Below are 25269 nucleotides of genomic sequence, written 5' to 3'. Positions count from 1 at the left end.
TAAGAATTCACAATATTTAGATTTTCTTGAAGTTTTTCTTTAGACAAGTAAATTTCCTATTTGCTCCTTTTGTATTTACTGATTTACGAATTAGCTTTCATAAAAGCCTCCTGCTGACATTTAAAGTAGCAATACCTTTCTTTGCTGGTGGTTCATCTTGTTGAAGCTGATTTTCATTTAATCTTTTTCTTTGTACATAGGTTTTATCCATGCTGTCCTTAGGCATTTCAACTGCTTCATTACAAGTCGATTTACTGTTTACTAAAAAAGATGTACCAGCCTCATCCTAAAGCAAAATTAATTAAAATTATTTCACACATAGAAAGCTATAATATTAAAACTACATAATTTACCTGTCAAGAGTGTACCATAAAAATTTTATTTTCAATTTTATTGAAACACTTTTTAAATTATTTCTTGTTTCATCCTAAAATAACTAATGGCTCTGGCAATTGAGTAACATTTGGGGAAAACTGGAGAACGCTAAGAACACTCATCCCTAAAGTCACATTCAAAATGTACTGTAAAAAGAAAAATATGAAAGCACCGAAAAAGTTTGTTTCTTGTACTTTCACTCTAGAAACTCAACAATTATTTTATTTTATAACCAAAGCCTCCTAAGTATTATTATCCTAACTTGAAGAACTCACAGAAAAAATAATTTTAACTTAAGCTTTTAGCCCGTATATACTGATAAGATACAGTCTACACAGTTTTAAAACTGCACTTCTAGATCACTTATGTTTTTATGTATTTTATGCAAAGAATATACTTCCCTAAAACGGCTGACAGAAAAAGGGTACAATATCAACTCATCCAGAAAAAGGAAGAGTATCTATAAAAGTCAAATCCACCCTAAACCACCTAGCGTGAATATGTGATCTGTAATCACTAAGGTGCAGAGGACCCTCTAGGAGTAACCCTCATTCATATTCTGTATACTGGTCAGGCTTTATCCTATATTTTGTTTAGTAATTTTAGAGAAAATAAACACAATTTAAATATATCTAATCAATACCATATGCATAATGAAAGAATGATATCTGTGCAATATAGAATTATTTGAAGATTATCTTTTAAGGGAAGAAATAAAGACACAGAACTATAATCCTATTTGTGTAAATTTTTTAAAAGGAACAAATTTGTGTGAATTCTACATGTGTATAAATCTTCTAGAACATTTGAAATAACTTTGTACTGACCAACACTAAAGAGAAGCAGAAAGGTGAAGGCACCTACTTTTCATTTTTTTGTCACCTACATATACTAGTTTTTAAAAATTATTTTTAAAATAATCATACGGTGTTCTAATTCATGGTCTTTAATTTACTTTATTAACTTCTTATCAGGACAAAGATTAAAATATTACCTTATTAGACGTCTCAAGTTCTTGAACCAATTCTGAAAAATATAAAGAATATTGAAACATCTAAGCATTAAAAAAATCTAGATTAATAAAAACAACTGTGAAACATGAGCTGTTGGTAGTGTACTATATTCAGGAAAAGATTTTTGAGAGCATTAAAAGGGAACAATATTCATCTACTAATTCAACCACAAGGGGATAATATAACAAAAAAGCAACTTTCAAAACTTTGTGTAGCCAGGTGCAGTGGTGCACACCAGTAATCCCAGCAACTTGGGACACTGAGACAAGAGGACTGAAAATTCAAGGCTAGCCTCTGCAACTTAGCAAGAACTGTGTCAAAATAAAAAAAGAACTGAGGATGTAGCTCAGTGGTAGAAAACCCTGAGTTCAATTTCCAGTAAAACAAAAAGAAAAAACAAAAAACCTGGGGCTGTAGCTCAGCAGCAAAGCACTTGGCTAGCATGTGTGAGGCACTGGGTTCCATCCTCAGCACCACATAAAAATAAATAAAGGCATTCTGTCCATCTACAACTCCAAAAAAAAAAAAAAAAAAAAACCACACACACAAACCTGAGTGCAAAATTGAGTAACATATGCTGAAGAGTAAAGAAATAGCAAAACATAAGAGAAAAGGAGCAAGTTTCTTTCTGGTCCATGTCAAAATGCAGATGTACCACTGATCTGCAATCTCCTATCCATCTTGTTTCACACAGAAAAAGGTGGAGTATTTGATCTCCAGTAAAATTCAGATGGCAGCATCATACATATATAGTAAATACATATAATCCTTCAAAGATGAAATAAAGCATCAATCTAACAGACTATTTTTAAACTTCTCCACAGCAGTTACTCTTTCCAAAGTGGCAAGCCCATACTAGAATCTTCTACACTACACATTTACAATTTCCTAAGGGATTTCTTAATGCATTTATAAGCTAGTACTTGGTTTTGTTTGGCAGGATTTTTGTTTGTTTTAGGTTGTTATTTTTTTTATTTATTTCGAGAAGTCTTTTCTAATAATATCAGTCTAAAAATAAATGAAGGCAAAACACACTTTAGAACCATGGCAATACAAATGATAAAAATATTAAAATATGCTACCTTCATCAAATAATTTTTTTGGTTATTATGGTAAATAAGCTGCAGAAATAGCATATTAACTAACTTACTTATTTATAATGTCTAAATAGGGGTAAAATACATCCACTTACCATTTTCTCTTTTTATTAGCTCTTCTTTGGTTTTGATTAATTCTTCCTTGGTTTCAGCTAATTCAGCGTTAACTTGATTAAACTTTAGCTGCAAACAAGCAATAGCTTCCTGGGGATCAGCAAGAGATGCAATGTATAAGTGAGCGATTTCAGCCTGTTTCTTAATATCAGAGACATCATCTCGAAGAGAATCAATAATATCTTCAAGTCCTACATAATTATGTGCTTCCTAAAAACAGCAAAAACCACATGTCTAACATTAACACTGGATTTCACCTTTACATGTGGCACTATTTGACTTAGTCTTTTTTTCTTAATTATTTTTTTATTTATATGACAGCAGAAAGCATTACAATTCTGTTTACACATATAGCGTACAATTTTTCATATCTCTGGTTGTTGACTTAGTTTTAAAAACAGCAACCAATTATGAAAACTTTGAGTTCCATAATTCATTTTTATGACACATATTTCCTCATAAAAATGTCATTAACTGCATTAACACATAAAACACTTATGATTACCTAACTCAGGTAATTTCAATTACAAAATCAGTCTTTTTCAAAATGTTGTTTTAAATATATTTTTGAATTTTTTAATATTTATTTATTTATTTTAGTTTTCGGCGAACACAACATCTTTGTTTGTATGTGGTGCTGAGAATCGAACCCGGGCCGCACACATGCCAGGCAAGCGCGCTACCGATTGAGCCACATCCCCAGCCCACAAAATGTTGTTTTAGAATAACCCAGGAAACAAATCCTCATTTTTCACAACTCACAACCCACCCCCATTCCACCATGTCTAACATAGTGGTTTGATAATATAGTGTTTGAAAATAAGAGTCTATAGACATCATTGTTCCAGGCCCTTGAATTAAGTGGAGGTTAGTAGGGAAATGTTTGATCAATTTCAGCTTCAGAGGAAGCAGAAGAAAAGGATAAATTTTCCTTAAAAGTAGAGAATGGTGGTTACCTAAGAAAGTCAACCTTTTTACATATATATATACATATATATATATATATTTTTTTTTTTTACATATATATTTTTTAATCAGAGCAATGATCCCTAGTTGCTTCTCTTACACCTTCCTGAGGAGTATTCCAAAATCAAACAAAAAACATTCTTATCTGCTGATAATCAATACAATGACTCAAGTAATAAAATGGAACATAGATTCTTCCTAGTCCAAAACCTAATATAAAGTACTGTACTTACATTCCTAATAAAACATGCCTAACTATAATAAAGCTATATTACAGCAAATACTGTTTTAATTCTAAACTATATTAACAGTTCTCATCACTGATGTGGTTTGCTAAATCTTGGCACTAAAACCTCAACAGATTTTTTAAAAACTTCAAGTAACATACTTTAGTTTCAACTTCCATAACACAAACTCCATTCGTTGGTTCATCCTGGGTATCACATTTACCAATCAAATCCTTGAAGATAGCCAAACGACATTCAGCATTTTCTTCTAATAGCTCTCTTTCTTGAAGGAGTGTTTCCCTTCATAACACAAATTAATCCCATTAAAAAACAAAAAGGCAATACTTTGTATGCTTTAAATTTCTAAGGTCAAGTATATTACACATTAAAAGCAAATTTATTTTTTTTTTTAAGAGAGAAAGAAAGAGAGAGAGAGAGAGAGAGAGAATTTTAATATTTATTTTTAGTTTTTCGGCGGACACAACATCTTTGTTTGTATGTGGTGCTGAGGATTCGAACCCGGGCCGCACGCATGCCAGACGAGCGCGCTACTGCTTGAGCCACATCCCCAGCCGCTAAAAAGCAAATTTTAATAATCATGTGGGAATTAGTAACACCAGTTTTGAAACTTGTGTAAAGAAAACTAAGGTATTTTTACATCTATTCCTATGAGAAAAACTGGCCTATGACTTTATGCTTTCCCATTTTTAAAAAGCAAGATTTTGTGGCTGGCCACGGTGGCACAATCCTATAATACCAGTGACTCGGGAGGCTGATGTAGGAGGATCAAAAGTTCTAGTCCAGCCTCAGCAATTTAGCAAGACCCTCAGGAACTTAGTAAGACCCTATATCTCAAAATTTAAAAAAAAAAAAAAAAAAAAAAGTAAAGAAAAATAGGGCTGGGGATGTAGCTTAGTGGTAACACCCCACACACACATCCTTCACCTCCTTTGGTTCAATCTCATGTACAAAAATAAAATAAAATCAATATTCTATGTTTATACAATGAATACATCTTCTATATACTGGAAAAGTTTCCATAAAAATCAGTATTCATTCTTCCTGGAACAATTAGTATATTCACTAGCAAAGCCATCTGGGTTAATAATTTCTCTGTGAGAAGGTTTGAATTTATAGGTTTATATTCTTTATAGGTCTAGAACTGTTCAGATGCTCTATTATCTTTCAATGGGTTATATTTTCTGAGGAATTTATACAGTTTGTCTAAATTTTCAAACTGACAAAGTTGTACTTATTCTCTTAATATCTATAACATCTCTAAGGATGCTTATTTTAAATTCCTCACACTGATCATTTTTACACCTTTTTTATCTCTTGATCAATCTTGCCAAGAATTACCAATTTAATTAGCCTTTTAAAATACCAACTTTTAACTTTGTAACAGACTCTTCCTCACATTCTGGGCTTCACATGATCTTTTAATCTAACTTCCATGAGATTTATTAGTTCCTTGATTTAAGGCCTTTTCATTGTTTAATACATATGTTTAAGTTTCACAGCATAGCTAGATGAGTTTAAATATCCACTGAAAGTTCCTGTTTGCTGCTAATCTAAATCTAATCTAGTTATCTTTTCATCATGAAATCCTATCTTTAAACATTAAAAGCAAAACAAATTTCTTCATTATCTCTGTACTTTGAAGTTCACTGATACTTAGATACTTACTTAGGTGCAGATAAGAGTGTGTATTCTGCAGTGATTTGTCCTATGTTATGTATAAGTCAAATAAAGTTTACTAGCCAGGTGCAATAGCACATGCCTGTAATCCCAGCAGCAAAGCAAGCCTTAGCAACTTAGTGAGGCCCTAAGCAACTTAGTGAGAACCTACCTGTCTCAAAATAAAAAATAAAAATGGCTAGGAAATCTGGCTCAGTGGCATTGGGTTCAATCCCCAATAATAAAAAATAAATAAATAAATAAATTTTAAAAATAAATAAAGTTTACTAATCATGGTGTTCAGGGGAAAAAAAAAACTCAGAAAACACCCATTATAAAACAAGAAAATACATTTAAAAAAACTAAACAAGTAAATAAAATTTTCACTTTTATGCTAAGTCATAAAAAAAATAACTTACTTAAAGTCAGCTTCCCGTTGAGCCCAATATTGAGTAAACTCCTGAGTAACTTCTTCTCGAATTTTAAATTCCATTGTTAGCTTTTCTTTTTTTTCACTTATTAGTCTTTTTTTCAAGTCTTCTATTAAATCCAAAAGTTTCTAAAACATTTAAATATTAAAATTCTTAGAAAAGAATAAGCATATCAAGAGAAAAACTTTCAAAATGTTCAAAGATAAAACTATTTTTATTTAGTCAATTATAAATATACATCCTTCTAATAGTGCTAATATTCTCACTGAAAACTGTACACTTGCAGGAATTCGTTAGTCTGAAAAATCAAGTGGACATCTCTGCATTTCAGAAACAGATATATGGAAAAAAAAAAAAGAAAACTTATGATAACTCAAATGTCTGTGTAGCTGCAGTAAAAGAAAAAGTCAAGATAAAATCTGAATATTTATTATCCTTCAGGAATTTGGAGAGTTCCATATTTGATTTCATTTAATCCATATGACCTTCTGTGAGCTTGGTAGATCATCAGCATTTCACAGGAGGGAAAGGACTAGATCTATAATAAATGTGTTTGTTATATTGTGTACACGTACAAATGTGTAATAATTAATTGCACCATTACATATATTTATAATGCACCAATTAAAAATTTAAATCAAGGAAAAAGTTTTTAAATAAAAAATAAAAAATGTTCTGTCAAAGTCTAAAGCCCAAGTGCTAGACAGAACAAAGAAATTGCTAAAAATACTCACTTTTCAAACACAAAAAATGTTACAAATAATTATCTTCCTAGGTTTTTAAACTATCCAGATGTAAGTAACAACTCTGTAGCCTTTGAAAATACATATAATCATGTAATATGGACAGTGAACAAATAAAGTAGTCAACACTTAACATAGTAAGTATGGATTAATAAAATAAGTTAGAGGGGATAGGGTTGTGGCTCAGTGGTAGACTTCTTGCCTAGCGTGCATGAGGGTTCAATCCTCAGCACCATATGAAAATAAAATTTTCTATCCACCTAAAACTAAAAAATAAATATTAAAAAAATAAAATAAGTTACAGAATTCAGAAAAACACCTGATACTCTTTTAAGGTTTATGATTAAATTTTCTCAGTAACAAATTAATCAAGTAATTCTCTTTAAGCTACAGACATACTGACTTTGAAATTCTACTCCTAATCACTTTTAATGACAAATAATCACAAATAATGATATAGCCCAGTGTTTTAGCTATGACAACACTTATCCTACTGTTGGTGTTTGCAATAATTTAGTTTTGTTTAAAAAAGTGAACCCAATTCAAGAGCCAAACTTGAAGGGTTAATTCAATTATGCTACTGTCATACAGAAATACTATAAGTAGTAATAATGGCCTATATTAGTAGGTTATACTTTCCAATTTTTATTTTTGGTACTGGGGATTGAACCCACGGGTGCTTTTTTTTTTTTTTAATACTGAGAGATATCTCAGCTCCCTCCCCACCTTTTTTTTTGAGACAGGGTCTTGGTAAGTTGCCCACGCTGGCCACAAACTTGGGATCCTCCTGTCTCAACCTCCCGAGTTACTGGGATTACAGGTATGACCACCACATCTAGCCACTTTTGTTTTTGAGAATTGAACTCAAAGCCTCAAGCATGTTAGATAAACACTATAACACTGAGATATATCCCCAGCCCAGCCATAACTTTTTTTGTTTTTTTACTTGCAGATGGACACAATATCTTTATTTTATTTATTTTTATGTGGTGTTAAGGATTGAACCCAGTGCCTCACACATGCTAGGCAAGTGCTCTACCACTGAGCTACAACCCCAGTCCCACTTTTTTTTTTTTTTTTGGTGGTGTTGGGGATTGAACCCAGGGCCTATGCATGCAAGGCAAGCACTCTACCAACTGAGCTATATCCCCAGCCTCCCCACAACTTATTTTTAAATGAAGAAAGTCAGGTTACAAAACAGTAATGTATACCACTATTCATATGAGTAGCAGATTAGAGATCTTTATGCATAATTTTCTTTAATCACATTCTGTCATAAATGTAATACTACTTTAAAATGTTTAAATAACCACACATTGCCTCACTATTTAAAACAATAAATAACATCTCTGAAAAAAATGTTAAGAATTAGAGAAAATTACACAAATAGATATACTTAGAGAAATTGTTTTAATAATTTCCAACAATTGTCAATGCTAGATTAGAAATGACTAAAGGAATGTAATACTCAAAAGTTATGTTCTAACTTAAGTTATAGATAAAAACAAAGTAGCTATAAAGGACACATTCATATCACTGGAAAAATGTCAAGATGTATGGTATGATAGATTATTTTACCACCTCAATGTTAAATTTCTTGGGTATGAAAATGGTCTTGTCATCATGAGGAAAATGTCTACATTCTCCAGAAATCCACAATGAAATGCTCAGTTGTAAGGTATCTTTATGGATGTATCTTATTTTCAAACTATAAGTAAACAAAAAATGTGTATCTATATACTTAAAAACAAATGGCAAATCCAGGTAAAAGGTAATAAGTATTTATTACATCAGTGTTTCTATGGGTTTGAAGTTTTTCAAAAAGTAAAATTGAGATACAAAAATTTTAGTGTATTCCTGAAAGAGAAATATTCAAGAGTGGCACACACCTGTAAACCCAAATACATGTACGGCTGAGGCAGAAGGATCATTTGAATCCAAGAGTTCACAGCCAGCCTGGGCAACATGGAGAGACCCCATCTCAAAAAAAAAAAAAAAAGCCCAGCATGGTGGCTCACACCTGTAATCCTAGCTACTGTAATCCCGGCTACTCAGGAAGCTGAGGAAGGAGCATCACAATTTCAAGGTCATGAAGCCAATTTAGGGAGACACCCAACACTCCCCTGAGCCCATCTCAAAATTAAAAATTAAAAACTGGAGTGAGGATACAGCTCAGTGGTAAAGCACTCCTGGGTTCAATACCCAGCACCAAATTAAAAAAAAAAAAAAAAAAGAACCTAAATAAATAAAGGGAAGGGAAAAAGAGACTTCAGAATTGTTAAATACTAACTTCAGAAAAACAAGCAAAGCACAGAAATGAGTTCTTAATACATACTCTTTTTTCCTCATGGCTAATGAGAGCCTTGTCTTCCTCTAATGTTTTATCTAAATCTTCATCAATAAGTTCAGTTTCAACATTTGGTTTTTCTTCAGTTTTTTCTAGATCCTCAAGTAAATCTTCATCTTCAACCAGATCTCCTAGACTATTGTCCCAGGAAATGGTGGTTCTTTTTACATTTGATATTTTATTATCTAAATTTTTATCTAATGATACATCTTGGGAAGATTTGATGGGTCCAAAAGATTTCTCTTGAGAAGAATTCAAAACATCTGGAACACAAACCTGTTAAAATATCAATGTGACTTTTAAAAAGAAAAAAAGCAAGAACTATCCACTAAAAATTAATTTTATAAATTAAGTCAAATGACAACTTAAATGTTATAGCTCTGCAAACATAAAAAGAAATCAGCATCCATAAATGACGATTCTGTTTAGAAAAATCTACTTACACATGAAAACTACAGGTAAATCTACCTTTCTAAGATCTGCGCAGTATTTCTAGCAAAAGCCTTTCTGACTATCTAGTACTAAGTGAACCAGATGAATAGCAGAATAGACAATTAACTCCAAGAATACTCATTAATTTTAACCTATGCTTATAATTAATACTTATTACTAAAGGTGATTTTAGTTCTTATAGGGACAACTTTAATAAATCTTTTCTCATGTCTTCATACTGGTTCACATATTTACATTTTTACTTTCAAGTATTTCCTAGGCTTAGAGTAATAAATGCAAAACATTTATTTCAAAGAAAATTGCTCATATTCCAATAGTAAGAGATGGCTTCATAAATTTTGCAAAATCTGAATATATTTACCTTTTGTGCAAGAGCTGAGAACTTCAATACATTGAGTGTTTCATCATAGGCAAAACAACACTGGCTGATATTGACAATCATACATATTTTCCCTTTACCATTAAAAAAACTTTGAAAATAGTGGGTCAGTTTACTTTCCCGGAATGGCACATGTTGTTGAAACCTATGGAAATTTTTTCAAAAAAATTATAAATTAAAATAAATCTCTTGAAGTCAGGTTTCTGATAAATTTTACAAAGAAATAACTAAGCTACCTACCATGGATATAAACTTTAGGTCAGTGATTAGTTCCATCAGTAATACTGTAATAGTTCTTCTGTGTTTTCTTTAAACACTATTAATAATAAGAGTACTAACAATAATCAACTAGTCCAAAAGTAAATAAAATCACATTTAACTGAGTTATGTCCTCCAATATAGTCCTGCAATGGATGTCATAAAACTCTTTTCTAGAAATGGTGAAGGTTCATTTACCATGGACTCATCTGAAAATGCTAATTAAAGCAAAAATCTATCATATCTTGTAGAACACAAACAATGCATTAGTAAGATCAAAGTGGCAAAGTGATGCCAAGCCAGCATCATGAAAAACTGACTATCTAAAAAGTATCTGCTAGTAAATATTTACTATCAAAAATACTGAGTTTACTTGATGAGTCCCTGGCATCAACTAACATTTTTTTTATTTCTATCATTTTTTAAATCCAAGATCTCTAAGTACTTTAATCATAAAGCATGAATAAGAAGCAATTTTAAAAATAGTACTTTCTTAAAACACCAAAGTTGAGTTTAAATATAATACCTAACATACTATTTCAATACCACTTACTTGGACTTTTCACTGTTCTTCAAAACATTAATACACTTTCCCAGAGTCAATAAAGAAGTATTTATGTTCCCAGTCTCTCTTAACCTTTCACCTTCATTCTGTGTCTTTATGCTTCGTTCGGAACCAGCAAGATCACACAAAGACAATCTGGATTTAAAAAAAAAAAAAAAAGATTACTTTAAAATTCTTCAAAACAATTAAAAATAATTACAATTTAAAGAATGTCAACTTACTCACTAACTCGAATAACACGAGACATTTCAGGGTCTTCGATCTGTAATATTCTAATAGTAAATATGCTGTGACTAAAAGAAATATACAAAGATCAAATATTATTTTTCCATTTTTAATAATCAAATAATATATTTCCAATATTACCTTTCCATTTCTGCAGTCTAAATAAAAGAGATAAGAATTGCAAATGGACCTCTATTCATATTCTTGTATTAATGATAGTCCAACCAGGCATTTTCCAAATAGTTACCATTTATGTCCACCCAGTGTTCCATACTTATATATCCACTAAAATCATCTTATCTTTTGCCTAGCTTTAAATCCCTCAAATCTCTTCCTTTGACATTCCAACTTCCACTAAGGAAGTAATTTATAATACTCAATTTTCTTGTGCAAAGATCACATTAGTTCAAATATTATACATATTTTCAGCTAATATTCTTCAAACACATAGCTAAAGCCAAACATATTTGAATTTATACAGATTTATCTGAATCATATATCAAACCCCCCAGAACTGAGTATGAGACTATGGCTCTTAAGACAAAGTCTTTACCCTTAAGAGAAAAATCTGTTTTAAATAACTCACTTCTGAAACGTCTTTACTTTGTCTCCTACCCCCTATCACTTTCATCAAAAACATCTTTAACTCCTTGAAACATAGCCTAATGTAGTGTATATATAGTATTCATAGGGTAAGTGGGAAAAACAGAGAAAAGATCACCATTCTAGGCTACTCCAAAAATGAGCTAGGGTACTGACATAAAGAAAGAGTAAAAAGATTTGGGAGGCTAAGGAAAGAAATCTGCAAGTCAAGGACAGCCTCAATAAATTAGGGAGACCCTTAGCAAGACGCTGTCTCGGGAAAAATAATACAAGGGGGACAAATGAATGTCAGTAGAGGGGGCAGAGAGAGAAGAGGGGAGGGGAGAGGAGGGGAGGGGGCATAGTAGAGGATAGGAAAGGCAGCAGAACACAACAGACACTAGTATGGCAATATGTAAATCAATGGATGTGTAAATGATGTGATTCTGCAATCTGTATATGGGGTAAAAATGGGAGCTCATAACCCACTTGAATCAAATTGTGAAATATGATATATCAAGAACTATGTAATGTTTTGAACAGCCAACAATTAAAAAAAAAAAAAAAGAAAAGAAAAGAATCCTAAAAAAAAAAAAAAAAAATTTAAAGAGAACTGAGAATGTCATTTCAATGATAAAGAAACCCTGTGTTGGGGGGAAGGGGGAGGGGAGGCTGGGGTTTGGCTCAGTGGTACAGCACTCGCCTAGCACATGTGAGGCCCTGGGTTTGATCCTCAGCACCACATAAAAATAATAAAATAAATGTGTTATGTCCAACTATAACTAAAAAATAAATATTAAAAAAAAGAAAGAGGGCTGGGGTTGTGGCTCAGTGGTAGAGTGCTTGCCTAGCATGTGTGAGATACTGGGTTCGATTCTCAGAACCACATTAAAAAAAATAAATAAAGTGCCAACAACAACTAATAAAATATTTAAAAAAATAAGAAACCCTGTTTGAAGTAAAAATGTTTTAGACTTCCTTCAAATTAGTGAATCTAATGTTAAGACAATATATAGTACTGATAATATTCTGTGTTTAGTGTTCTTCACTCTACTGAAGTCTTTTATGCCTATGAATTAGTTTAACATATCAGAGAACTTAATGCCCAATTTAATCTAAAATAAGCTGCATTTAAATTAGCACAGAATACTATGAGTCCTCAGGATTACTCCATAGGATTTATTCCTTACCTTCTACTGGAAGCATTGTTCAGTTTTGTGAAGGCAACACTCTGCTGCTTTATCCCCAGTTTTAAAAGTCTATATGCTTCTTTGGAATCAGACACTTGAATCCACTGAAGATCTTTAAGAAATAAAGAGGACACATAGCAATTTATGAAAACACAGGACCTGTCCTATAGTATGATCTCTTTGAAGGTATTTTTCCAGTGACATATAATGAAATCTTTCTTCTAACAATATATTCTACTTTGAGTCAACTCAGTTATTCCATATTCCTCAAGATAAATGTTTCAGAAGAGAGGATTATAATATTACATCATTTAAATTATACAAACATACAAAGTAAATGATCTTCAATAGAGTCTGCCAAAGGAAAAACTAAAAATAGGTAAATTCCTAAAATTTGACACTCAAGAGGGGGAAAAAAAAAGACAAAGCAGTACAGATGAAACCTACAAATTATATAGCCATGAAATATTACAGACTGTAATTCATTAGTGAATAATACAATCAAAATTTTTTGTCATTGGGGCTGGGGTTGGGGTTGTGGCTCAGCAGTAGAGCAGTTGCCTAACATGTGCAAAGCCCTGGGTTCGATCCTTAGCACCACATAAAAATAAATAAATAAAATAAAGGTATTGTGGCAACTACAACTAAAAACTATTAAAAAATTTTTATCATAACCAGAACTTTATAAAAATGAAACAAAACACAGAAAACATCACAGGGCATACCTGCAGTAAGATTAAGCATAATTAATGAAACTTCTGAATTCTGCATATATACACATATGGAAGTCATGGGTCATGATATTATTAATATGACTTTGTTACTGTAATGATTTTAAAAGATGTGAAAAATGTCACTATGGTATTAGTTACAAAATTTGGCCAATGTTACAAAGTAACAGAATAAGATAAAAACACACCCAGCTTTTCCCATCACTAAGAACCCAATTAATGATACTCAAGCAAACACATCTAGACCTTTTTACATTCAAGTGTATGAAACACAACAAAACATACTTCCAAAACACAAAATTCTCTTATTTTCTTAACGGTAATAATGAGAAGAAAAATTCCTAATTTTGTTTGCTTTCCTGTAGTTATCACAGAGCCTAGGAGACAACTATGGAGCAATAAAATAAAAAGACTCATTAATATACCTTTTATAAAAGAATAACCCTTTACATCTTGGGAAAGTCGTAACATCTTTCTCTTTTGGAACTTTGATGATACAGGAACAAACAAGTCATAAATACATTCGTTGTAAATTTCAAAAAAGGAAACCCACACAGAAAATTTTGTGTTATTATCCATATTCAAACTAGCTTGTTCACAATCTCTCATAGATTCTTCAAACTCTGGGACATTCAAAGAGTTTGTTAAACTTCCTACAAAATAACAGAAAAAAAAGAGGAAAAAAAAAAAAGATAAGCACAAAATTAATCATTGACTAAAACTGAGGGGAAAAAAAAACATATCATGACTACTGGACTTGAAAAAATAAGTATCCTTAATCTTTTGATCATCTACTTTCAATATTTTTTGGAGCAGAGTTAGGAATAAATAATATTTGGAATAACTTTGGTTTCTTATCCTTCCATTTGTTTTCGAAAATATACTAATGAAGCAAATACAAATTAAAGGCAGTCAGTATGGTAAACACAACTATAATCTGAGTGATTCAAGAAGCTGAGACAGAAGGATCTCAAGTTCAAGCCACCTCAGCAACTTGGCAAGCCCCTTAGCAACTCAAAGAGACCTCAATTCAAAATTAAAAAGCTGGAGCTAGAGAATAACTCAATGGTAAAGTACCCCTAGGTCCAAGTAACACCCTATCCCACAAAAAAGGGAGAAATTAAATGAAAAAACAAAACCCAGAGCATCTCTTGATGTCAATATTAAAGTTATAGCCAGTGAAAGGGATATCTATGAGAATTAATCTAAATCAAACTTTATAGTACCTGATAACTCAGTTATCATTTTTCAGGTATTGCTATGTCAACAATTAAATTACTGGGAGTGATTTAAAACTTAAAATTTTGAGTATTTCATATAATCAAAAAACAAAAGGTAGGTTAGAAATAATATCTTACCATACGAAGTATCATAACTGTCATTATGCATAGCAACCTAAAAAAGAAAAATTTAAGAATTTAAAAGCAATTTTCGTTAAGGTTAAATAACCAAGATATCAATTACCTACCCAAAAAGTCACTGACCAAACCACAACCTTTCATCCACTTTGTTCAGTGACGTGTTTATTAATTTTTTCCTAGTTTAAATAATACAGTCATACAATAAATTTAAGAAACTAAATAAAAGTAATAAAAAACATAATGTATAATCCCTGTAGACCAGAGACAATTACTACTATTAATATTTAAATGTATTCCCTCTTCTACTTTTTTCCCCATACTTAAGTTATATAGTAAACTTTTTCTCACTAAAACTAAAAATTACTTATAAACATTTGATAACTGTGTAACTAAAGATATAAAATAATTATTATTTATCATTAAACATTTTGGATTTGGATGTTTTACAAAATTTTGCAGGTAAAATACTATAATAAACATTTTTAATTATATTATAATAAACATTCTAATTATTTTCTTAGAATATACAGCTAAATGAAATTGTATAAAGTTCTGCTCTTAAACAACAAAAAGCAATTTGGCAGTGCTGAATTATCAGGTTTTTTTAGTTATATATGACAGTAGAATCCACTTTGATATAATTATACAAGCCTGGAATCCCATCATGTACATCCAAATTGCTCCTTTTTCTTTCGATACCAGGGATTACACTTGGGGTCCTCGACCACTGAGCCACATCCCCAACCCTATGTTGCATTTTATTTAGACACAGGGTCTCACTGAATTGCTTAGTGCCTCATCATTGCTGAGGCTAGCTTTGAACTTGCAATCCTCCTGTCTAAGCCTCCTGAGTTGCTGGTATTACACATGTGCACCACATACACCCAGTTCCAAATTGCTTTTTATGAACATTTTACAATTAATGTATGAAAATTCATCTCATTCAACATTTTAATTATTTCATGGACAAAATAAAATTTGCCTTAACTGGATAACTTTTTAGAGAAATATTTTTCACTATTATTGATTTAAATTTTCTTTTTAAAATTATCCATGCATTATACACCACCCTTCATAATTTATTAAAATACTATTTTACTTTCAGAGACATACTCAAGGACAACGAACGCTGAATTCCACTGAGCAAAACATTTTTTTATTACCTTAAAATAAATCTGATTTCTAAATGTCATTTTTTTCTTATGTTGCCTTAGGTACTCTAAGCAAGCACTCTACTGCTGAGCTATATCCCCAAACCAGCTTTTTGTAATTTTATTTTTTATTTTTTTATTTAAGAGAGATTCAGGCTGGTCTCAAACTTCTGGGCTCCAGTGATGACTCTGCCTCAGCCTCCCTAGTAACTCGGACTACAGGCATGTACCATGGCCACTGTCTGACTCCTCTCAATGTTTGTTTGTATTTGCAGTGCTGAGTATTGAACCCAGGGCTTCGCACATACTAGGCAAGTGCTTTACCACTAAGCTATATCACTAGCTCTCCTCTTAATGTTTTAAAGAACAAAATTTAGCTGGGCATGGTGGCACACACCTACATCCCAGCAGCTCAAGAGGCTGAGGCAGAGAATCTCAAATTCAAAGCCAGCCTCAGCAACCTAGTGAGGCCCCAAGCAACTTAGCAAGACCCAATGTCAAAAATAAAACATTAAGAAAAAAAGAAAATGGAAGGAGACCCTCAGAGTTATACAAAAGTACATACAAGAGGAAGTGAGGGGAAGGGGAAAAATAATATAAGGGGGACAAACGAATGTCAGTAGAGGGGGCAGAGAGAGAAGAGGGGAGGGGAGGGGAGGGGAGGGGGGATAGTAGAGGATAGGAAAGGCAGCAGAATACAACAGACACTAGTATGGCAATATGTAAATCAATGGATGTGTAAATGATGTGATTCTGCAATCTGTATATGGGGTAAAAATGGGAGCTCATAACCCACTTGAATCAAATTGTGAAATATGATATATCAAGAACTATGTAATGTTTTGAACAGCCAACAATAAAAAATTAAAAAAAAAAGAAAAAAAGAAGGGTGGGGGTGCTGGGGATGTGAATCAGTGGTTAAGTAAAACAAAGAAGAAAATTCCATTAATATTTTGAAAATATTTTTATAAAAACTGCTAATAGTTCTTTACCATGAACAGGATAGACGTCTGAAAACATAACACAAAAACCAGAAGGTACAAGTAGAATAGACAAGTATTGTGGGAGGCTGTCTCGCTGAATGACTGGCATTTTCCTTCCCATGATCGGAGAGGCTCTGACAGTCACTTTCATAGTGACCTAATATTGCTCCATCCTCAAAGTAGCAGAATGTGTCTTCAGACATAGGTGTGCCTTCCTGCAACCCCTTGAATCGAATTACACTCACCTGTCCTTGTAACCCTGCCCCTCCTGACCTTTTTTGGGTGGAACATTCTAAGAATGAGGGTCCTCCCAATAAAATCCCACTTCTGAATGTGCTTCATGACTTTCCTCACTCTCCCATTTAGGGAACTAGAGGCCGAGAGTGGAGGAGCCATCTTGAAGCTTGATTTAAAAGTAAAGTATATGTCTATGTTTTATTTGATGTCCCAGGAAATTCACATGAGCAACCTTAAGTTCAGTTGCCTGCACTGGTCAGGGGCGGCAAAGTATAACTTTATAAAAAAAATTTTAAGTTTATATGGTACCTCCTTATATAAAATAACATCCTCTCGCGGCATATCTTATCTTTACTTTTCTATTAATTTATTGTTAATTTCTGCTATGGTCTGAAATGTTCCCACTAAAATTCTGTTGAAATTCAACCCCCATTCTGAGGTATTAAGAGGTGAGGCCTTTAACAGGTAATTAGGCCATGACAATTCATATGGATTAATCCTTTCATGGATCAATAGATTAACAGATCTTCTTAAGAGTGGATCTATCATAAAAGCCAGTTTAGCTCTGCCCTGTAGATACACCCCTCTTACCATGTGATGTCTTCAATCACCTCCAGACTCTACCAAATCTCCACCAGCAAGAAGGCTCTCACCAGATACAGCCCCTTGACCTTGAATCTTCCATTCTACAAAACGTGGACTCACTAACCCTTTATTCTTTACAAATGACCCAGTATAAGGTATTTAACTATAACAACTAAAAAACATAGCCTCCATGATGGCAGTACTATTTGTCCTCAACAGTTGAGATGGGTGCAGTGGTGCACACCTGTAATCACAGCAATTTGGGAGGCTGAGGCAGGAAGATCAAAAGTTCAAAGCCAGCCTCAACAACTTAGCAAGACCCTGTCTCAAAATAATAAATTTAAAAAGGGCTGGAGATGAGGCTCAGTGATAAAGTACCCCTGGGTTCAATCCCCAGTACAAAAGAAAAAAAAAATTAAAATACTGCTGGACCAAGTAAGTGCCTTAATAAAAACTTATTAAATAAATGAATATTTAAAAAAAAAAAAAAAAAAACAGTGGGAATTGTGTACAATGGCACACGCCTATAATCCCAGTAACTCGGGAGGCTAAAGCAGGAGGATCTCAAGTTTGGGGCCAGCTCAGCAATTTAGCAAGATTCTATCTCAAAATAAAAAATAAATAGGGTTAGGGATGGAGTACTCCTCAGTTCAATTCCCAGTACCACAACATATAATAAGTAGAAGAGATTTCTACAAGGAATATCTAAATATTTTTCTTAAAAAAGAAAAATCTGCCAGGCGCTGTGGCACACATCTGTAATCCCAGCAGCTCATGAGGCTGAGGCAGGAGGATCATGAGTTCAAAGCCAGCCTCAGCAAAAGCAAGGTGCTAAGCAACTCAGTGAGACTCTGTCTCTAAATAAAATACAAAATAGGGCTGAGGATGTGGCTCAGTGGTTGAGTGTCCCCAAGTTCAATTCCCAGTACCCACCCTCAAAAAAAGAAAAACCCACCATGACCACAAAAAAGCTGAAAGATTTTATGTCATAATTTACATATTTTGCCTACTAAAATAATTCCATACCTCTTTAATTTGTCGAAGTAATGCACTTTTGATAGCAGCTTCTTCTTTCTCTTGGTCTGGTGACAACCGCAAGTATTCTCTGGATCTATGTGGTTTAATGTTCATCTTGGTATATAGTCTTTCCTGAAGACTATCAAATAATATATTCAAAGTTCGAGGCAAAAAGCCAACATTTTCTTCTGTGCCTGTAAAAGAATGTTTGTGTTATTTTCTCTCAAACTAGTAGGAAAGAAGAAATTTTCCTAGACTACTAAAACTCCCTTTATGCTACCAATAAGCAATTTAAACAAAAATGAGAAAAGTTGACAGACTAATCTGTTTTCTATCATTTTGTTCTTCACTGTACTAACAGCCTTTTATTGAATACTATTCTAATGCAAAATCTGAAATTTTACATTCAGACCAAGCCATAATATTAAGATTTGCCATCACTCATAAAGCATAAAAGCAAAATGAAACATTAAGCTAAATGTCTCACTGGTAATTCAGGCTTAATCCCCTAAATCATATCAATCCTTTTTTATGAATTTTTACCATTGCTTTATTCTCTATCATATAAGTAAAGCAGTTTTACAAGTGATTAAATAAATCTGAATTAAAAGCCATCAGCAATAAATGATCAATATGTTATTACTATTAAAAATGGAGGGTTGGGGATATAGCTCAATGGTAGATTGCCTGCTTAGCAAACAAGAGGCCCTGGATTCAATCCCCAGCACTACAAATACTAAATTACGGAGCAAACATATATTAGATGTTAAAAACATTAACTACCTATAGTTATGAAAATACTGAATGTTATTACTTCCTCCTTTCTAGCCAAAATAAGCAATACTTACCTTGAAATGTATATGTTTTTCCTGAATTGGTTAGCCCATAAGTAAAAATCAGCCGACTCTGTCCTTTCAAAAGGTCTTTTGCTGGCTGCATAATACAACCCTGAAAGAATTCTTTCTGTGAAGTTTCAGGGCCAAAAACCTAAGACAGCATTTTTAAGAAAGTTCTTTTAGAAAATTCATGTTAATATTCGCAATGGGTTCCACCCTATTTCTCATGTTTAAAATTTATAAAGATTGGTTTTATAAGATTTATTCTCAAAATAAAATAGATCATTTAATTACTATCAGCAAATGGGATAAAAATCTGACCCACTCAGCCAGTCATGTTTTCACATTAGTTTTATAAAGAACACTGCTGTAAATCAACTTAAAAAAAAAAAAAAAAATTTAAGCCACATTGATGCTTGCCTGTAATCCCATCTGCTTGAGAGGCTAAGGCAGGAGGATTACAAATTTGAGGCCAGCTTCAGCAACTTAGCAAGGCCCTAAGCAACTTGGTGAGAACCTGTGTTAAAAAAAAAAAGGGTTGGATACGTAGCCTAGTGGTAAATTACCTCTGGGTTCAATCTCCAGTACCCATCCCCCGCAAAAAAAGTAGTTCATTAAGAATATTGGAGAATATTAGTTATTTATTCACTCCCAATTATATATTTACAGACCTAAAATTTGAGTCCTACTCTTAAGAAAAATTACTAGTACCAAAGATCTAAGTTTCATAGGCAGAAAACATATAGTTTATCATATATGTTATAGCTACTTAACCTAAGCTAAAGTTTCTCTTTAAGAAAAAAAGAGCAGGGGGTGGGAGCTGAGGATTAGCTAAGTGGTGCAGAGTATGCTTTGTATCAATAAGGCCCTGGGTTTAATGAGTTTTATGCTCTGTCCCACCCCCCAAGAAAAACCTTCATTCTCACAGGGCATTTACCTTGGAAAAACTGAATTTCTGTGCCATCTGCCCAGAGCTTTTCTCACTTAACCGGCCAAGGAAGCTTTGAGGATCTTTAAGTAGGATGGTCTGTGAATCCAGAACATGGACACAACCCTACAACACATATCCACAAGAAATAAGAGCAATGGCATTTTTCCGATTTACTGAAAGTAAAATTCAGTTAAATTCAACACAAACCTCAAACTCATGTTCTTTTTCTGACTGTGTGAATGGTCTTATTCGAAGACAAACCTGAAGATTACCGTTAGATTCCAAGCTGTTTGCCTAAAGGAAAACAAAATAATTATTTTAAACATAGGGAATATAGCTTTTCTGAGAACATCTTTTTTTTTTTAGCAAATTGACAGTTAAAGAATAATCTGAGCTTATAGTTTCCAAGCAAATAGTCACTATATTAAATGTTTATTACATTTTATTTATAAAACACAACAAATCTTTTTTTGTGTGTGTGGTGCTGGAAATCGAATTCAGGGCCTTGTGCATGTGAGGCAAGCATTCTAACCGACTGAGCTATATTCCCAGCCCTCAACAAATCTATTTTTAAGAAAACAAGATTCACTCTCTTCTACCTCCTCTATTTTTGTGTTAAATTAGCAAAAAATCTTTTCTCTATAAAACCCTAATCTTTATGTCTAATACAAAGACTCTAAGTCATTGAAAATAGAACCCTAGAATAAATCACAAGTAATCAGAATATTCTATTAACATAAATGTTGGATTCCATCATTCAGAATTGTTTTACTATGTAATATTCTCTTCGCTTTCCTTGAGGAAGAAATGAGCTTACCTCATTTTCAAAAATAATTTAAAAGAAATGTCTTTAAAAGGACATTCTTAAATGTCCTTTTTAAAAAAGAAGACAATCATTTGAAAAAAAATTACCAAAACAAATATAAAAACCAGAAAGTCAAAATAACACTAAATCTATTGAAGAAATTTCATCCATTACCAAACAAAATAATTGCACACCCCCCACTACCACCACCACACACATACACAAATCTCTAGATCCTGGTAGTTCACTAATAAATATCTAAAACATTAAGGAAATAATCATACAAATTATACATAAACTTTTTAAGAAAATACAGGAAAACACCTCAACTAATCCTGAGTTTGACATATCCCGATACCAAAATCTGATAAGGATATCTTCAGAAAACATTACAGAATATACCATGTTAAGACAGATGCAGCCCAGTGCAGTGGTGCATGCCTATAATCCCAGGGACTTGGGAGGCTGAGGCAAAGGATCGTAAGTTCAAAGCCAGCCTCAGCAAATGTGAGATGCGAAGCAACTCAATGAGACCCTGACTCTAAATAAAATACAAAAAGGCCTGGGAATGTGGCTCAGGGGTCAAGTGCACCTGAGTTCAATCTCTGGTACCAAAAACAAAACAAAACAAAAAAGATAGATGCAAAATTTCCCTAACAAAATGTTACCCAGTACATAAAACATGATAATACCTTATAGCCAAGAATAGTTTATCTTAGGAATATAATGTCAGTTTAAGCATTTAAAAATCAATTAGAACAAATTACCATGTTAGAAAATGAGAAATTTTAAAGATATAAAAAGCACTTGAAAAAATTCAACATCCAAACAGCATGTAAGTCTCAACAAAGCAGAATAGAAAGACACTTAGAAAAAATCTACAGCTAACATCATACTTGTAAAAGACTAAATCTGAGTAACAAAACAAAAGATTTCTACTTCATCACTCTACTTCACACTGTACTAGAATAGTTCTAGCTTGTGATATCAGTAAAAATAAATAAGAAAGAAAACACATCCAAACTGGGAGACAAGAAATAAAATTCTTTACTCATAGACAACATGAACATTGGCCTACAAAATCTGACAAATAAAAAGCTACTAGAGGGCTGGGATTGTGACTCAGTGGTAGAGAGCTCGCCTAGCGCGCACGAGACCCGGGTTCGATTCTCAGCACCATATTAAAAATAAATAAATAAAGGCATTGTGTTGTGTCCACCTACAAAAAAAGATTCTCTCTCTCTCTCTCTCAAAAAAAAAAAAAGCTACTAGAAAAATTAAATGAATTTAACAATGCAGCAAGACACAAATCAATATGCAAAATCAAATGTTTTTCTATCTAAACTGGGTAGTTACAAATTGATCTTAAGAAAGCAACACCATTCACAATAGTATCAAAAATTCCAAAATATTTGTGGATAAATTGGAATAAGAAATGTGAAAGACCTATACACTAAAAACTACAAAACACTGATGAGAGAAATTAAAGGAGACCAAACTAAATGGAGATACACCTCGCTCATTGTTTGGTTGAGTCAATATTGTTAAGATAGTTTCCTCCAAAACTGATTCAATGCAATCTCAATCAAGTTTTCTTTTGTTCAGCAAGCTTTTTTAAAGAAATGGACAAATTCATCTAAAATATAGAAATGAAAAGTACAGAGAGCCCAACAACTCTTGATATATTAAAAATTTGGAGGGCTAACACTACCTGATTTCAAGATTTATTTCAAAACCATACGGACAGTTTCTTACAGACAGAAAGAATTACTCGCAATATAGGAATACCTCAGAGACATTGCAGATTCAGTTGCAGACCAACACAATAAAGCAAATATCAAAATAAAGTGAGACAAATATGCCATTTGTAAGTGAAATTATCAAAAAATGAAATTTTAAAAACATTTTTCCCAATTTTTTTTTCAAATGGTAACCAGGTTAGGGCAAGAAGGGTACTTATCAGGTTGTTAAGACCTAACTTGAAAAGAAACTTTTATGTATTTCTTTTAGACTTAGGTCTCCATGAACAACTTACTAAAATACAAGGTTGCTTCAAACCTAGAAAGTCTGGCAATTTCTGTTCTACTCACATGCACTCATTTCCCCTGAATCATGATACTCAACATAATATTTTCTTATATTTACTTGTACTTACCTCAGTGTTTGAAGCAACTAAGGAAAATTCATGAGAGAGATCAAGCTTAATGCCATCAAAATTTATTACGGAAGGCCTTGCAACTGGGTCAGCACTAAAAACATAAGACCGTCTAGGTACTCCATCTTGATTCGAATTAGATTCCATTCTGCAAGAATAACAGTATCTTCTTTAGATAACTTTAGTAAGTCAGCATGCAAGCGACATAGGATTTAAAAAGTGTACAATACAACCATTTACTTCCCCACAAATAACTACATTTTACAGAGGGAAAACATTAAAGTGTTTCATTTCTAACAAGATAACCTAGGGAAAAGACAAAGGACCAAATTATATTTTCAGATTCTAAATCAAATAATATTGAACACAGCAAACACCCAGCCTATAGATAGATCCATCCAAAGAGATTTCTTGAATAATCTGTAGAAAAGAAAATCAAAGTTTAACTCTCCGCCTAAAATCCTCTCAGAAATCAAATAGCAAAGAGATTATACAGTGAATTATAATCTTTTATTATTTTAAGTTTTTTAGTGTCTTCTGTAGAATGTTACATATTTTGTTTTAGCACTTAAGAGCTAAACTCCATTAGCTGGAAAATTTATTTTCAGTCTAATTCTTAAAAGTGCGCACAAAAAGTTAAATAATGTATGCTAATGTATTTAAAACAGTACCTGGGTTGGGGTTGTGGCTCAATCATACAGTACTTGCCTGACCAGCATGTTGTTCTGGGTTCCATCCCCAGGACCCAATAAATAAATACATGCACACAAACATATCAGGCATACCACAAGTCTTAAGCTGAACATGAAATAATGCATCCTTAAAGTATTAAAATCGAATTAAACGTTAGATCACTAAACTTAAAGGTAAACATAAGGGCAACCTTAACTGCAAAAAATGTCAACATTCAAAAGTTTACTAATATATACTACTTGCACAAGGAGAAAGTGAGGCCTCTGTTCGGTGATAAGAATATAAAACATCTACACCAGTGAATCACGAATTAGGGTTCCTGGCCGGAAAGGGTAGTAATGGGCATCCACAGCTGTTTATTTCTTCTACTTAGAACGTGGGCGCTTAGCTTTAAAGTCCAATTCAAATTTGTACTCATCCATTTACTTTAAATATAGCCCAAATAAGCATTTTTTTAGCCATGTTCAATCCATCTGGTATGGCATTCTGAGCTAACTCCAGAGAGACCATGTCACCTGCGTAACAAATTGCTCACTTCAGGGATTCGGGAAAGTTGGTTTGTCAAGAGGCCTTTTCCTCAACAAAAAAGCAACTACACTGACAACAACAACAAAATGCTAATTGCAAAGAAGTAATATCAACTTACTATGTGCCAGTAACGTTTCTAACAACTTTACACATTATCATTTAATCTTAACAACGGCCCTAAGTAGACACTTTAATTACCTCCTCTTAGCAGATGAGGAAAGTGGCCGGAAGAGAGAAAAATAAATTGCCTTGCACCGCTCAGCTGAAACTAGGTTTAAACCCTAAACCACAAAGCATGGCTCAGCCCTCGCCGCGACCCAAAGCTCTGCAACCAGTTCCTGACTTAGGGGCGTCACGAGCCCCATCAGAAAATACTAACAATACTACAGCCGTTTCCCCGCAGCTACACTAGCAGTGGGAGACTCCTCCTCGGCTCCCCTATCAAGGTCACCTTCTCACCTACAATATCGCCCAGACGCCCGACCTGCGAGCAGCAATGCGATGTTTTGGTTTTCAAATTCAAACAATGGCGGCCAGAGCACCGCACTGAACGCTGGGAGTGGGCGGGGCTTCCGCAGCTCACTCCAGAGTGCCGCTGACAGCGCTGTGGATTC

At 33.2% G+C, this 25269-nt stretch overlaps 1 protein-coding gene across 2 annotated transcripts in view; it reads right to left on the bottom strand.

Annotated features, from left to right (window-relative positions):
• The window catches only part of Kif20b (kinesin family member 20B), a 60989-nt gene extending 35720 nt beyond the window's left edge, over window positions 1-25269 (bottom strand). The window contains exons 1-18 of one of the 2 annotated variants that reach the window (XM_046450473.2): window positions 25115-25269; window positions 23435-23582; window positions 20682-20768; window positions 20481-20597; window positions 19556-19694; window positions 18717-18901; window positions 14732-14768; window positions 13799-14026; window positions 12643-12754; window positions 10867-10938; window positions 10634-10780; window positions 9805-9967; window positions 8979-9266; window positions 5889-6028; window positions 3954-4092; window positions 2581-2809; window positions 1370-1401; window positions 136-286 (exon numbers count right to left, since the gene is read on the bottom strand). In XM_046450473.2, coding sequence (XP_046306429.1) covers window positions 136-286; window positions 1370-1401; window positions 2581-2809; window positions 3954-4092; window positions 5889-6028; window positions 8979-9266; window positions 9805-9967; window positions 10634-10780; window positions 10867-10938; window positions 12643-12754; window positions 13799-14026; window positions 14732-14768; window positions 18717-18901; window positions 19556-19694; window positions 20481-20597; window positions 20682-20768; window positions 23435-23581 — 2413 coding nt within the window. In that variant the 5' untranslated portion in view covers window position 23582; window positions 25115-25269. The remainder of the gene's footprint in view (window positions 1-135; window positions 287-1369; window positions 1402-2580; window positions 2810-3953; window positions 4093-5888; window positions 6029-8978; window positions 9267-9804; window positions 9968-10633; window positions 10781-10866; window positions 10939-12642; window positions 12755-13798; window positions 14027-14731; window positions 14769-18716; window positions 18902-19555; window positions 19695-20480; window positions 20598-20681; window positions 20769-23434; window positions 23583-25114) is intronic. The other variant, XM_046450474.2, reaches the window with a different exon arrangement.

Source organism: Marmota monax, unplaced genomic scaffold, assembly GCF_021218885.2.
Source record: "Marmota monax isolate L192 unplaced genomic scaffold, Marmota_monax_Labrador192_F-V1.1 WCK01_AAM20220418_F8-fsc00004, whole genome shotgun sequence".
Classification (NCBI taxonomy): domain Eukaryota; kingdom Metazoa; phylum Chordata; class Mammalia; order Rodentia; family Sciuridae; genus Marmota; species Marmota monax.
This window is presented reverse-complemented; position numbering and strand designations above follow the sequence as displayed.